This window comes from Mytilus trossulus, chromosome 9, assembly GCF_036588685.1.
Source record: "Mytilus trossulus isolate FHL-02 chromosome 9, PNRI_Mtr1.1.1.hap1, whole genome shotgun sequence".
NCBI classification, from domain to species: domain Eukaryota; kingdom Metazoa; phylum Mollusca; class Bivalvia; order Mytilida; family Mytilidae; genus Mytilus; species Mytilus trossulus.
Genome location: NC_086381.1, coordinates 44,636,309 through 44,651,792, shown reverse-complemented (window position 1 = coordinate 44,651,792; position 15,484 = coordinate 44,636,309). Strand labels below are relative to the sequence as shown.

Here is a 15,484-nt window from a genome sequence, read left to right as displayed (position 1 = left end):
ATAATAGATAATTTCAAAATTAAGTAATTGAAACATGTTGCAAGTAAAATGAAAATGATTATGATTTTTAATTTTACATTAATTTTATTAATATACATGATTTTCAAACATGTTAATGTCTTATTAACTATTTGTTTAATCAAATTGAAATATAATCTTTTTCATTTCTGCTTTCCAGGAACCAGCACAAGTTAACTGTGTATCAATTAGTCCAATAGATAAATCAGTTGCTTTTTCTACAGTGTAAGTAACTTTGCACTAAACTATAATTTGTATGATCATATATAGACTTACATTTATCATCCAAAGTGGGAGCATATTGTTCATTAAACAAGTCAAATTGAAATTGAAACAATGTTCTGTTTAAATTAAAACCAATCTAAGAAATAAATCATATGAAAGTTACAACAAAAAACAAGAGGGTGTGATACAAAATGAATATGCAACAGTAGATCAAACAGCTAGTTTTAGTTTCAGATAACAGTAAATATTTAGGTATTTTACCAGGAACAAGAATGTGCCCAGAGTACATGGATGCCCCATCCACACTATGATTTTCTATGTTCAGTAGACCGTGAAAATGGGGTAAAATCTCTAATTTGGCATTAAAACTAAAAAGATCATATCATAAGGAGCATGTATACTAAGTTTCAAGTTGATTGGACTTCAACTTCATCAAAAACTACCTCGACCAAAAACTTTAACCTACTTCAACCAAAAACTTAAACCTGAAGTGGGACGAATGGATGGCCTAAGGATTGAAAGTTACATCCCATGAGCTTTCCTACTGGATTTTTTTCTCTCATAAAGCTCCTTCTAATAGAGTTTTCTATATTGAAATCAACATTTGATTATATAGGTTTATGTACTATTTGCATTCATATGCATGTACCTTTCATACTAAAGTTGCGTACAGACAAGACATATCTCTGTGTCTACAGTTTAGTTATCAACTAGATATATTTTTCTATTTACAGGAAAGGACATGCTGTAGTTGTGGAACTGAGCACAGAAAAAGGTTCACGACAAAAACCTGAGAGGTTGCGATTGATTACTGACCATGTTCAGTCAATTGTGACCAGTATTACTTGGGATACCACAGGAAGTAAACTATATACAGGGGACAATCTTGGGAGAATTTATGCTACATCTATACCTAGTACAAAAGTAAGACAATTACATTCAGATTTACAATAAGCAGGATCAACAGTGTCTGTATATGATTTTTTGGTTGTTTTTGAAATAAAAGCTAAAAAAATTAAGCCATGTATTTTTCTGAATTTCATACTACTGAGAGAGCTATTTCTTGGATATTTATGGAATTACATGTTCTACTAAAAAACTGCTCACATTGCTATGTTATTTTTGAGTGACTGTGAGAAAATCTTGCACCAAGAGACAGGCTTCAGCTAACCTCTTAACAATAATGTACACTAGCATGACTAGTTCAGCGAAATCAACACCACAACAAACTCCAAGTTAAAATATAAACCAACCAAAATTAAAGAAAAATAACTCAATCATGTCAATTTACATTTACACTTCACTTGCAATTTTTAATGCAATTTTATTCACTCAGTTCAAGGATCTGTATAGTGATCCTTGCTCAGTTCAAATCATGTTCTTAAAATGTATTCTCGACTCATTACTTTTCTTTTAGGATTCATCACCACAAAATGAAAATAATTCTCTGTTTCAGGTACAGAATTTTGTATCACTACCACCTGAGATCATTCTCAGATTAGATTCTCCTATCTGTCAAGTGGATTTCTCAGAAGATAAACTACTGGTGTCTACTTTACAGAAATGCTATCTGTGTTATACAACAAGGTATGTTAATGCAAATGGACATTTTGGGGTTTATTTGACCTGTAAATTCACCAAAATTTAAACATATTACATGTAAGAATAAAATAATTTTATAGCTATACATGTACAGCCTTTCTTCCGAACATATTTTAAGTGTATTTGTGAGTACATTTATTCAAAGTCCTAATTGTGGAAACTTAAAAAAATATGTTGTTATTTCGGGCTTACTTGACCCAAAATTGGACAATTTTCGTTCTCTTTTCACAATCAATGTATACATTTTTAACCGGATTTATGTGACGAAAATGTCAGTTATTGATTTTGGGATGTATTGCGGGCAAGGTGACTGGGCAGGCTGTTAGACGGGCAGAAACCAAATGTTGTCAGTGCATTTACTCATGAACCATTCAACAAAAGCTTTTAAAATTTTAATATGTTGTTACTGACAACAAAATGGAGGTCAAGTTCAATAATGAGGATCTTGACTTTTACCGTTCAGGAGTTATGGTACTTGAAAGATTGAAAAATGGTGTTTCCAGCTGTGTCCGTGCACTTGCCCACGAACTGTTCAAACAAAGCTTCCCAAATTTTAATATGTTGTTACTGATGACAAATGGAGGTCAATTTCAATAATGACGATTTTGACTTTTACCTTTCAGGAGTTATGGTTCTTGAAAGATAGACAAATAGCGTATCCTGTCGTGTCCATGCATTTACTCATAAACTGTCCAACCAAAGCTTTTCAATAATTAATATGTTGTTACTGATGACAAAATGGAGTTCAAGATCAATAATGACAATTTTGACTTTTAATGTCAGGAGTTATGGTTCTTGAAAGATTGAAAAATGGTGTTTCCATTCATGTTGTTGCATTTACTCATGAACCATTCAACCTAAGCTTGTCAAATTTCAATATGTTGATACTGATAACAAAATGGCGGTCAAATTTGATATTAACTATTTTCACTATCACCTTTCGTCAGTTATGGTTTTTATATGACCGCAAAATTTGAAAAAATTTTCGTCGTATATTGCTATCACGTTGGCGTCGTCGTTTGCGTCGTTGTCCTCGTCGTCGTCCGAATACTTTCAGTTTTCGCACTCTAACTTTAGTAAAAGTGAATATAAATCTATAAAATTTTAACACAAGGTTTATGACCACAAAAGGAAGCTTGGTATTGATTTTGGGAGTTTTGGTCCCAACATTTTAGGAATTAGGGGCCAAAAAGGGCCCAAATAAGCATTTTCTTTGTTTTCGCACTATAACTTTAGTTTAAGTTAATAGAAATCTATGAAATTTTGACACAAGGTTTATGACCACAAAAGAAAGGTTGGGATTGATTTTGGGAGATTTGATTTCAACAGTTTAGTAATTAGGGGCCACAAAAGGGCCCAAATAAGCATTATTCTTGTTGTGATATTGCAAGGACACAATTAAATGTTAATGAATCCGTTTTGCTGTCATTGTGACAGCCTCTTGTGTAAATTACAAATCGAAGAAAATTAACTGACATTTAAATTGACTGCATTTTGAATTATTTCTGTAGTAATGGATATATAAAAGGAACAAAAATGATGATTTAAGTTCAGAAACTATCAAACACCATTACCAGTGACCTTTACTGCTGCAAGTCTAAAAAGAAATTGTCATAAAACGTGGACCATATTAAGATATATTTGTTTTCTTTTTTCAGACAAAAGTTTACCCACATAGGAACTAAATTAAGGTAATATATATGTACCAGGTTTTCCCTGTAATATTATGACTTCAATTACTTTTGTTGGTACTAATTTTTTTTGGGAAAAAGTCTGCATGTTTGTCTGACAAACGAAAAGGTGAACTTCTCCAACCATTGCAATTTGGGGTTCACTTATACAAAAGAAATATACAAAAATTGGTATCCTGTGAAGATAATAGATCCACAGTATTGCATATGTTATTGTAATCCTTTTGATGTTAATAGTACAAGATAGTTCTATGAAAACAAACCAATGATCAATCTATAATTTATAAAAAGAAAGGTGTGTTATAACTAGTGTTGTCAACGGTTAACCGGTTAATCGGTTAACCGGTCGAACGACCGAATACCGAATACCAAAAATGCTAACCGGTTAACCAGACTTTTTTTCAATTTTGATAGTTTTGATATAAATTTGCATGGAAATCATTAAATAGTTATGTTTTATTTTAAAATTGTCGTCATGGTTATTTATTTGACAGATCAATTGCCCAGTATATTGATTGATTGCTATTGTTGATCCTAAATACATGAAATTAATTAGAGCTCAGGGCAGGAGCTTAAAGAAACATGATTGGTAAACATGTTTTTTTAACAATAACTTTAAATCAGAGATGCGATTAAATTTTACTAATTAGTTCATTATTTCGTTTTTGATCTAATATTGTGTAAACATCTTAATGTGTGACCTCAGTAGTGCAAGGTTTAGTCTTTCTTTAAACGAAATGCTACCTTAAAAATTGTGAAATGCAAACTAAGGGACTACATCAAAAGATCAATGTAAGATAAAGCCTTATAATGCCAAAGGACAAACTTCAATTCTTAAATCGTAGTATTATGACTTGGATGAAAGGTTGTCAAATTGACACTTATACCACATCTTATAACTATGTGTACATGTATGGTACTATTGAAAAGGCTTTCGAACGACAACTTAAAACTACCGGTTAACCGGTTAATCGGTCGAACGATTATCCGAGTAACCGGTTAGGCAAAAGTGTACGATTTGACAACACTAGTTATAACCATGCATTAGGTTGAAATCAGTTTTAATAGATATCTCCCATAATAAATAACTGACAATATCTTAATGAGAATAGTCAATGAAAAGAAGATCTCTATGTTTCATTTTTACTGGTCCAACACAAATAAACTTCATTATTTTAGCTTAAAGCCAGTAAGTCTATGTGAAAATACATTTCTACAAAGTTACTGTTGCATTTGCTTAATGGTTAATTGTAGAATTATGTGTAGCATTAATGTTTTCAGAGATGGTGAGTATGGAGCATGTTTTTACAGACAGCCGAGTACAGGGTTATACAGAATATATTGTGCGAGACCTGGATCTAGAATATGGGAGGTAAGGTGTACATACCTTTCTGGCAGGGTTCACCTCTTACATGTATGATTAATAAAGTTTATGTGATACTCACAGTAAAACTTTCACAATACATACTTTCAAAATAAATTCAATAATGTTAGGTAAAGAAGGCAAGACATTTTATTATGTACATACTTGTGTTTATTTGTATATTGAGAATGAATGAAAAAAGAACATGTTAAAACAATCTATTTAATTATTGAGTTTGATAGATGAATTTTATTCTGAAATTATTATGATATTAGCATTATTTTGCCTAAAGTATAACTTTACAATAGCATTTTTATTCAGAGAGAATTTTTTAACATTCATGTAAATAATTATTTGTTATATTTCTAGGTTGATATAGAATGTAATGTGTTATGTACACACATGTTTAAACAATTGTTAGCTATACCTGCTCTGCCTATGGTCAGTAGTGTGTAAGTATTGTTGGGATTTAAAATGAGTTTTGTACACATATTAAAACAATTTGTAAAAAGTGAACCATTAAAGGCAAAAGTACAGCCTTCAACACAGAGCCTTGACTCACATTGCAAACCACTTAAACAGGAAAATCATTGGTCTAATATAAAAGACGAGAAACACTTTATGAACCACATCAACAAATGAAAACCAGAGAACAACATGTCCGTAGTGTGTTAATATTCTAGGTTTGTTGTATTTAGCAGTACAGTAAGCTTTTCTAGTGGTCGACTGTGTTTAAGATGTACTTTGGATATTTTTAAAATGTGTTCTTCTCAATTAAGTTAGTAATGAGCCTTTACTCTCATTTTGTTGTCAGCTCTGCATTGCATCAACTGTTAAACAGTTCTGATGAATACAAGAAAAGAATTATTTAAAAGAAAAAATGTCAAATATATTTTAGATATAAATCCTAAATTCAGGTGTTTCCTGGTTTTTTTTTATTATCATAGACCAATAAAAATGGAGTAGTAAAAATATGCTTCAAGAAGACCAGCATTTACTAATTGATAAGTTATTATTTGATCGCATTGTAATTTTCAGTTTTGCTTTCGTTGTAGGGACTATTACTGGAAGGCACCATTGAAAGAAAATAGTGAACCTAAAAGTGTGGCTTTTCCTAAACTGAAGACTACAAGGTAATTTTCTTTTCTGTTTTTATGCCCCATTTATTATGCCTCATTTATGTACATTTTCGTTCGTCCATCCATTTGTCCCACTTCAGGTTAGAGTTTTGGTCAAGGTAGTTTTTGATGGACTTGAAGTCCAACCAACTTGAAACTTAGTACACATGTTCCCTTTGATATGATTTTTTTAATTTAAATTAGAGTTTTGACCCAAATTTCACGGTTCAGTGAACATAGAAAATGATAGTGTGAGTGGGGCATCTGTGTTCTATGGACACATTCTTGTTTTCTCTTCAGTTTGTACAATTATTAGAATAAAAAGAAATAAGGACACACAATGATAAGATGTCAGTCAAACTTTACATCTAGATATAATATATTTTTATATTGTAAGTGACTGTTCCACTGATGTAAAAATGATGTATGGCTTCCATGGTCAATTTCACTGCAGTCAGTTTAAAAAAAGACAAACATACATTAAAAGACCTTCAGTTTCAGTATATGTGTGAAAAAGTTTTGCCATGAGTGTTGATCTGATAAATTCTTATTATCAGACATTATTTACTTCTTATTACTCTCTTCTTGTTATTTTTTTTTCAGAGAAAACTTTCTGTTTACCTGGAATAAGACTAATCTCTATGTCCTTGACCCTGTCAACATCATGGTCATATTCTGGACAGACATGGGAGCAGGTTAATATATGTTTTCTTAAGTCTTGAGTATAAAAGTCAACCAACAGTTGCTTAAGTACAATTGATGCATTCTGACATTAAAAACTCACAGATTGTGATTCAGCATGAAAAAAGAAGAATCTTATAAAAATTAATTGAGCACAGCATTGCACTTGGACAAAAATCTAGACGCTTCCTATACAATGTGATTCCCCACTAAACAGTGCAAGTAAGCACTGCATATGATAAATAACAACAACAATACTTTATTTTAAGAGGGTTACACAGTTAGCTATATTATAACTAATCTTCCCTGAGGACTTTGTAATGAAAAATCAAACAAAACACAAACATATACTAGTACATTGCATACATACATTAGCATAAAAAGTCAAGTGTGATAATAATGTTCAATACAACTTGATAAAATGTGATGAAAAAATAAACATGATGACATGATCAGTTTTTAATATTATTTATACAGCTAGGTTGATTTCAATAAATGATCTGTTATTTTGTATTTGAAAGAATTAATATTTGTAATATTTCTTAATGGTATTGGCAAATTATTCCACAAGAATGGTCCAGAATACATAAAAGATTTTTTGAATAATTCTGTTTTTGGTTTAGGGAGTATGGGGTATGTTATGAACAAAGTGAGAAGAAAATTAAACATCAGTTATGCAATCAAAATCCTAAACTTTGTTTTACCATCTGCACATAAATACTTTGTTGACAAGCATGCTATGTTGTAATACTGTTTCTTGAAAATTTGTGTTTTTGATAACCAAAAAGTATGAATAAATATAAGGACTTAATCATCTGTCATATCTCACAGGTAACATCTGCCTCATGTTATTTTGCCTTTTGTTGGACCTTAACTTTAAAAAAGATTCCTCTTTGTTTTTCAGATATTCAAAATGTAGTTAGCAGCGACAATTACCTCTTTGTATTTTACTGCAATGGAAACATTCAAAAGACCAAGATTTATCCTATTCCTCAATGTGTTTCATTTCTTATTTCAAAAAAATCTTGGATTCTAGCTGAAGAAATTTATAGTTATTTTTGTACATGGATTTCAAAAATGAGATGGAAAAAGTATATCTCTGTTGAAGACTTAAAAAAATTAAAAGAACATTGTAAAAATTCGGGTAATGAAACTATAGAAAGTGTAATAGACAATATGGTGTCCTCATATCCCGTCCAGCATGATAGCGAATCATCAGGACTAGAAGATTCCTTTTCAGATAGAAGCCGATCCAGTAGTAATGCTTCTATACAAAAACTGGAAACTGGGATATATAGGATAAATAGTCAGCCTTCATTATTATCACCTGAGATCAGGAGTATTCCGGAAGATTTTCATTCAAGTTTTACTGCCAGTAAAAATCCAGTCTTAACAAACTTAAAATCAGAAATTTTTGGATTGATGGATAGTACTACTAAAGAAGTCAAAATTGAAAAAGAAAATTTGAGTTTCAAAAGTGATTTGACCTTTGGAAAAGACGCAATGGATTCAATAAGTAATAATTTGTCTGAAAATTCGTTTAATGTCACTCAGCGTTCAGATTTGACTGTAAACGGTACTGATAATCAACAAAGAGAATTTGATATTTTATATACACGTAAAGATGAGCTTGATAGTGAAAAAAGGGTTATACTTTCTGAAGAAATAGAAAATGATAATTTTGAAAATGAAACAGTATTAAAAAATGCACTTAATGATCCCACCAAAGTTATAGTGGAACACACTGAACCTATCATCAATGGAACTGAAAGTACCTCTGGCGTTGATACTGGTATAGTTATTGATTTACACAGATCAAATAAAACATACATGAATGAGGAAATGGAAACTGAAAGTAGAACTTTTGTAAATGACCACACAAAGCAGCAAAGTGAAAGTAGAATAACTGTAAATTGCATTCAAGAAACTGAGGAAGATATATTTGCTGAAGAAGGTAAATATATAGCTTGGCTAACTGGATTCACTAACACATGAATTTAAAAAAAAAGTGTTGAGTAAAAAAGCTTGCATAATATAATTTTCAAAGTTTGGTCTTTCACAAAGTTCACAGTAGAACACTTTGGCTAATAAAGTATATAAAATAATACCATAACACTTGGTATTCTATAAAAACAGAGCAAATCTTTCATTCCACCTAAATTCAGGAATTATATACAACATTAAGATAGGATTTTTTTGTCTTTGAAAAGACATTTTATTTGTAGGAGGCTTAGAAACATTGACATGCAACATTTGTAGAACTTCTCTTTTTCATCAAAATACAAATAAAATTTAAATCTATGATTGTGTACATGTATCTTTACTACTGTAATGCTTAAACAATTTTGGTGATGATTGTCAATTTTGTCAGAACTATTTGACAATTTATGCTTACCCTTCCGGAGCACCTGAGATCACTCCTAGTTTTTGGTGGGGTTCATGTTGTTTATTCTTTAGTTTTCTATGTTGTGTCATGTGTACTATTGTTTTTCTGTTCGTCTTTTTCATTTTTAGCCATGGCTTTGTCAGTTTGTTTTAGATTTATGAATATGACTGTCCCTTTGGTATCTTTCGTCCCTCTTTTATGATGAATCATTTCTTTTACATGAAATTTTGAAACTAACATGCTAAAGCCAGGGTATCAGCAGGATCTTATACTTAAATCTATACATATTTCTTCAGATTCAAAAGCAGTCCTAGCCATAGTTGTGAATGATGCCACACCACTTGTAGTATCTAGACAACCATCTAGACAGAGAAAGAAAAAACCTAGAAAGGGATCTGTCAATACATTGGAAGAAGAGGGGCAAACTATCCCACAGAAAGGAAGTAAGATAAACAATTATTTCAAATTATTTTTCAAAGCATGGTTAGCATTGTTAGCAATAATGTTATTGGATTAGCATATGAATAATATTGGATTAGCCTATGAATAATATTGGATTAGCTTGAATAATATTGGATTAGCATATGAATAATATTGGATTAGCTTGAATGATATTGGATTAGGATGAACTATTTTGGATTAGCATGTATAATATTAAATTAGCATGAATATTATTGGATTATCATGAATAATTTTGGATTATTTCAAATTATTTTTCAAAGCATGGTTAGCACTGTTAGCAATAATAATATTGGATTAGCCTATGAATAATATTGGATTAGCTTGAATTATATTGAATTAGCATGAATTATTTTGGATTAGCATGAATAATATTAAATTAGCATGAATATTATTGAATTATCATGAATAATTTTGGATTAGCATGAATAATATTGAATTAGCATGAATACTACTGCATTTTCTTTACAGTGGAACTTTGTCCTTTTCAGTGACACCCTGTTCTTTTCAGTAGCATTATGCTTCAAATCTTTTTTAAACAGGCTATTATTTGAACAAAGAATTATTTTTAATTATGGAATTTGCATAATTTCATGTGCTTGAAATTTTTAATAAATTCCATGTTTATTCTGTACTTTTAATGTTATGTGCTGTGTGCAACACTTTTTATTATAAGTAGATAGTACCTTTTCAATAGAATGTACTGTGCCATGAACAGCACTATCTATACAAAATACATTGTATGGAAAGTGTTATGAACCACTCAAAACATTCAATACCAAATAAACATGGAATCTATAAAAAATTTCAAGCACAAGAAATTATGCAAATTTCATAATGAAAAATAATTCCAAGTTTAGATAATAGCCTATTTTAAATCAATATGCGCCAACATCTTTGATTCAAATGAACATCAATATTTTATTATGGAAGTTAACTATCTTTTAATACGATACATGTACAGGTATTATTTGTGTATAACTGCTTTGGTACGTGCCTCATTGGTTGTCTTATGATAGTGTGCTTGCCTTGAATGTGGGTCTCATTGGTTGTCTTATGATAGTGTGCTTGCCTTGAATGTGGGTCTCATTAGGGTTTAAGAATGACGCGGGATTGCCGATTTTTTGTAAGCGTGACACGTGAAAGTCAAATTATTGTGTTGTGAAAACGGGAAATGAGGTCTAGCATGACCCGGGAAATGACAAAAAAATGAGAATTGCTTACATTCATTAAGTGTAAGCGGGAGGCAAAATCTGACAATATAGTAAGCGGGATCTGGGATCAATGAGACCCCCTTGAATGCTTAGTTCTATATGTACATTGATTTAACCTTTATATGATTACTAATTTTATATTTAATCAATATAAGTAATTTTTGTATACTGTGGATTCGGTATTATTTGTTAGATACTAATTTTTGTAAGTTTTTGGGTTCAAGAGAACAACAAATTAAAATGTTTAACACAATACAAATTACTATAAAGTTGTATCCAGAGTTTGGAGGAACCACAAAATCTGATATCCACAAAGTTGCAAGGTTTCTGCAATCAACGAAAACAAATGAATTCACAGTACTATATGAACTGAAAAATTGACTTAACATGTCTCAATGAAATGCTTTTCTTATCATATGATTTCTAATCTTATATATATATATATAACCATAGTATTTTTGGTATACCAGCATGAATGCTTGTCAATATACTTCTGAGTATATCTAGAATATTAAATCTTAATCCACAAGATCAATATGTACAACTTGCTTTCCTTGTTTTAGCTTTGCAAACTTTTCATTTTATTCCAGTGAGAAGAAGTAAAAGTATGGGATCAATATCTAGGAGTGTAGAAAAAAGTAAGAGGATTTTGATAAACATGATGAAGAGTATAACTGATCATAATGATCATGATGATATAATCCCCAACAGACATTTATTATTTAATAAGACATGATTTCAATGACCTTTTTCATACTTACTGTTTTCTGACAAGAGAAGAAGATTATAAACAAGAAAGACAACTACAAAGGGGTCAACAATCAAATTGTTGATGTGATCTTCCCATTTAATTTCAAATATTTTGATACCGCATTCCTGCCAACTGTCACTATTTGCGGGGGATTTTCCCGATGATAGATCCAAATGGAAATCTTGAAAGAGCAATTTTGTCCACAATTTTAAATGAAAATAGTAAATTTCACAATGGCTATTGACTTTTAAAAGTATGAAGCAGCCAAAAAGAAACATAAAAATAATACATTTGATGATTTCTAAGAACTATAAGAGCCATCTTGCAAGCAAATCCTCTATGAACATTTGAAAAGTTGGCAGGTATGATACCGGTAGTTATATTTCCCATGTCTTGTCTTTGAGAGCACAAACAACATAGTGTTTTTTGTTTGTTATTTGTCTTAAAATTGACACGAGACGACAGCGTAAAGTACTCCTCCGTGACTTCATGGATACCTGTAAACAATTTCCATGTGCTCTATCATTAAATGGTCACATGAACGCTTGACTGAAAGCTAAGAAAAACCGAACTTGAAATGCGTAATTGACCCAGACTTTAATTCATTTCCGGAAAGGACCCAAAGTTCTGGATCGCGTCAATAGAGATATTAAAAAAAAAATCTTCAAATTTTAAGCAATAAAATTTTCACAGTCGGGAGGATTTTCAAGGGTCATCGGTAAACTGCAAACAAACAATATTTTAATTTAAGCCTCAATAGAAAAAGTCAGCAAAATTAAGCATCTATGCAATGTGACATCATCTGTCTAATTATGATGTCACACATAAACACTGTACCTATGTATACCTTTTTCTACGCTTCAGAATGGTTTCATTGATGACAAAAAAAAGAATTTGGTGCTCCAAATGTGATTTACTTGTATATTTTGTAAGAAATTACACACCAAAAAATATCTGATTTCAAAATGGTGGCTTTCTTGGTTACAGACTAGTAGAATGTGGAATATAACTCTTCAAAATATTTGTCAACATCCAATGAAAATTATTGTTACAAAGGAATTGCATTAGAATATATCATAACTTTTTTATATTGCCAAAAATGATATCTTATCATAAGACATGGCTTCTAGTAAAATATATTTCTCTGAATGGTGACAGCTATAAAACTGAACTAGTATACATATTTGTTAGGGGCCAGCTGAAGGACACCTCCGGGTGTGGGAGTTTCTCGCTACATTGAAGACCCATTGGTGGCTTCGACTGTTGTCTGCTCTATGGTCGGGGTTGTTGTCACTTTAACACAATTCCCATTTTCATTCTTAATTTTTTTTAAACTGTCATTAACTATTCACTAATTTAGACAGTATTTTATTTCAAGAACTACAGCACAGACAGTCTATAGAAGAACCTCTTACTGAAGAATGTTTATCTCAGCCTGTACAGGTCAGTCATGTTGACTTTGACAATAAAAGTCTAGGAGAAGGCAGTAGTAACTCTTCTCCATCAAGTTCTCTGCCTCAGTCATGGGAAAGTTCTAACAGTGAAATGTTTAGTGGACTCAGGAAAAAGTCAATAACGAACAAACTTGACAGGTAAAAACTTAACATTACATTACAAGTAGTAATAAGGGATTTATATATATAAAGATTAAAATAATTAATTGTGGGATTTATGTAACAATGAGACATCCACCAATCAACACAGGCAGCTAAAAGATATTTCAAGGTTCACATTACCAATTTATCAATATAAAAGAATAATTTTGAAAAGATTTAAGAATTTTACCTTTTATGACTTTTTGCAATATTTTAGCTGGAATATTTTAGATTTAATAGGTGTTTATGTATACATTTCTTTTATCATTATATGAATTTTATGCATGTGTATTTTTAATAGTGTGCAATCAATGCTTACTACAAAGAAAAACAAGATTCTGCAGGCAATCAAATCAAAAAAGCTACCAAGGTCACCAGGTAGAGAAGGAAGAGGTACACCAGATACTGTGGTAAATATTATTATGTTATCTTCTGTGTGGAAGTTTTTATTATCTTGTGTGTGAAAGTTCTGTTATCCTTTGTGTGAAAGTTTCGGTTATCGTATGTGTAAAAGTTTCTGTTATCTAATGTGTGAAAGTTTCTTATATCTTATGTGTGAAAGTTTCTTATGTAATGTTCTGTGTAAAAGTTTTTTATGTAATGTTTTGTATGAAAGTTTCTAATGTTATCTTCTGTGTGAAAGTATCTTATGTTATTTTCTGTGTTAAAGTTTCTGTTATCTTCTGTGTGAAAGTTTCTTATGTTATCTCCTGTGTGAAAGTTTCTTATGTTATCTTATGTGTGAAAGTTTCTTATGTTATCTCCTGTGTGAAAGTTTCTTATGTTATGTTCTGTGTTAAAGTTTTTTATGAAATGTTCTGTATGAAAGTTTCTAATGTTATCTTCTGTGCCAAAGTTTCTTATGTTATCTTTTGTGTTAAAGTATCTTAAGTTATTTTTTTATGTGTGAGAGTTTCTTGTGTTATCTTCTGTGTGAGAGTTTCTTATGTTATCTTCTGTGTGTGAAAGTTTCTTATGATATCTTCTGTGTGTGAAATTTCTTCTGTTATCTTCTGTGTGAATATTTCTTATGTTATCTTTTGTGTGAAAGTAAATTATGTTATCTTTTATGTGTAAGAGTTTCTTATGTTATCTTCTGTGTGAGAGTTTCTTATGTTATCTTCTGTGTGTGAAAGTTTCTTATGTTATCTTCTGTGTGTGAAAGTTTCTTTCGTTATCTTCTGTGTGAGAGTTTCTTATGTTATGTTCTGTGTGTGAAAGTTTCTTATGTTATGTTCTGTGTTAATGTTTCTTATGTTATGTTCTGTGTGAATGTTTCTTATGTTATGTTCTGTGTTAATGTTTCTTATGTTATGTTCTGTGTGAATTTCTCTTATGTTATGTTCTGTGTTAATGTTTCTTATGTTATCTTTTATGTGAATGTTTCTTATGTTGTCTTCTGTGTGAAAGTTTTCTATGTTATCTTCTGTGTGAAAGTTTATGTTATCTTCTAAGTGAAAGTTTCCTATGTTATCTTCTGTGTGAAAGTTTTCTATGTTATCTTCTGTGTGAAAGTTTATGTTATCTTCTATGTGAAAGTTTCCTATGTTATCTTCTGTGTGAATGTTTCTTATATTATCTTCTGTGTGAAAATTTCTTATGTTATGTTCTGTGTGAAAGTTTTTTATGTTATCTTCTGTGTGAAAGTTTCTTATGTTATGTTCTGTGTAAAAGTTTCTTATGTTATCTTCTGTGTGAGAGTTTCTTGTATTATCTTCTGTGTGAAAGTTTCTTATGTTATCTTCTGTGTGTGAAAGTTTCTTATGATATCTTCTGTGTGTGAAATTTCTTCTGTTATCTTCTGTGTGAATATTTCTTATGTTATCTTTTGTGTGAAAGTAAATTATGTTATCTTTTATGTGTAAGAGTTTCTTATGTTATCTTCTGTGTGAGAGTTTCTTATGTTATCTTCTGTGTGTGAAAGTTTCTTATGTTATCTTCTGTGTGTGAAAGTTTCTTTTGTTATCTTCTGTGTGAGAGTTTCTTATGTTATGTTCTGTGTGTGAAAGTTTCTTATGTTATGTTCTGTGTTAATGTTTCTTATGTTATGTTCTGTGTGAATGTTTCTTATGTTATGTTATGTGTGAATGTTTCTTATGTTATGTTCTGTGTTAATGTTTCTTATGTTATGTTCTGTGTGAATTTCTCTTATGTTATGTTCTGTGTTAATGTTTCTTATGTTATCTTTTATGTGAATGTTTCTTATGTTGTCTTCTGTGTGAAAGTTTTCTATGTTATCTTCTGTGTGAAAGTTTATGTTATCTTCTATGTGAAAGTTTCCTATGTTATCTTCTGTGTGAAAGTTTTCTATGTTATCTTCTGTGTGAAAGTTTATGTTATCTTCTATGTGAAAGTTTCCTATGTTATCTTCTGTGTGAATG

General features: G+C 30.8%; 1 protein-coding gene across 1 annotated transcript in view; it reads left to right on the top strand.

Moving 5' to 3' along the window:
• The window catches only part of LOC134684657 (BLOC-2 complex member HPS5-like), a 35,961-nt gene that overhangs the window by 5,429 nt on the left and 15,048 nt on the right, over positions 1-15,484 (top strand). The window contains exons 3-15 of the mRNA XM_063543960.1: positions 179-243; positions 978-1,167; positions 1,700-1,830; positions 3,504-3,536; positions 4,818-4,908; positions 5,269-5,351; positions 5,955-6,032; positions 6,621-6,712; positions 7,603-8,652; positions 9,381-9,527; positions 11,348-11,395; positions 12,887-13,100; positions 13,405-13,513. Coding sequence (XP_063400030.1) covers positions 179-243; positions 978-1,167; positions 1,700-1,830; positions 3,504-3,536; positions 4,818-4,908; positions 5,269-5,351; positions 5,955-6,032; positions 6,621-6,712; positions 7,603-8,652; positions 9,381-9,527; positions 11,348-11,395; positions 12,887-13,100; positions 13,405-13,513 — 2,331 coding nt within the window. The remainder of the gene's footprint in view (positions 1-178; positions 244-977; positions 1,168-1,699; positions 1,831-3,503; positions 3,537-4,817; positions 4,909-5,268; positions 5,352-5,954; positions 6,033-6,620; positions 6,713-7,602; positions 8,653-9,380; positions 9,528-11,347; positions 11,396-12,886; positions 13,101-13,404; positions 13,514-15,484) is intronic.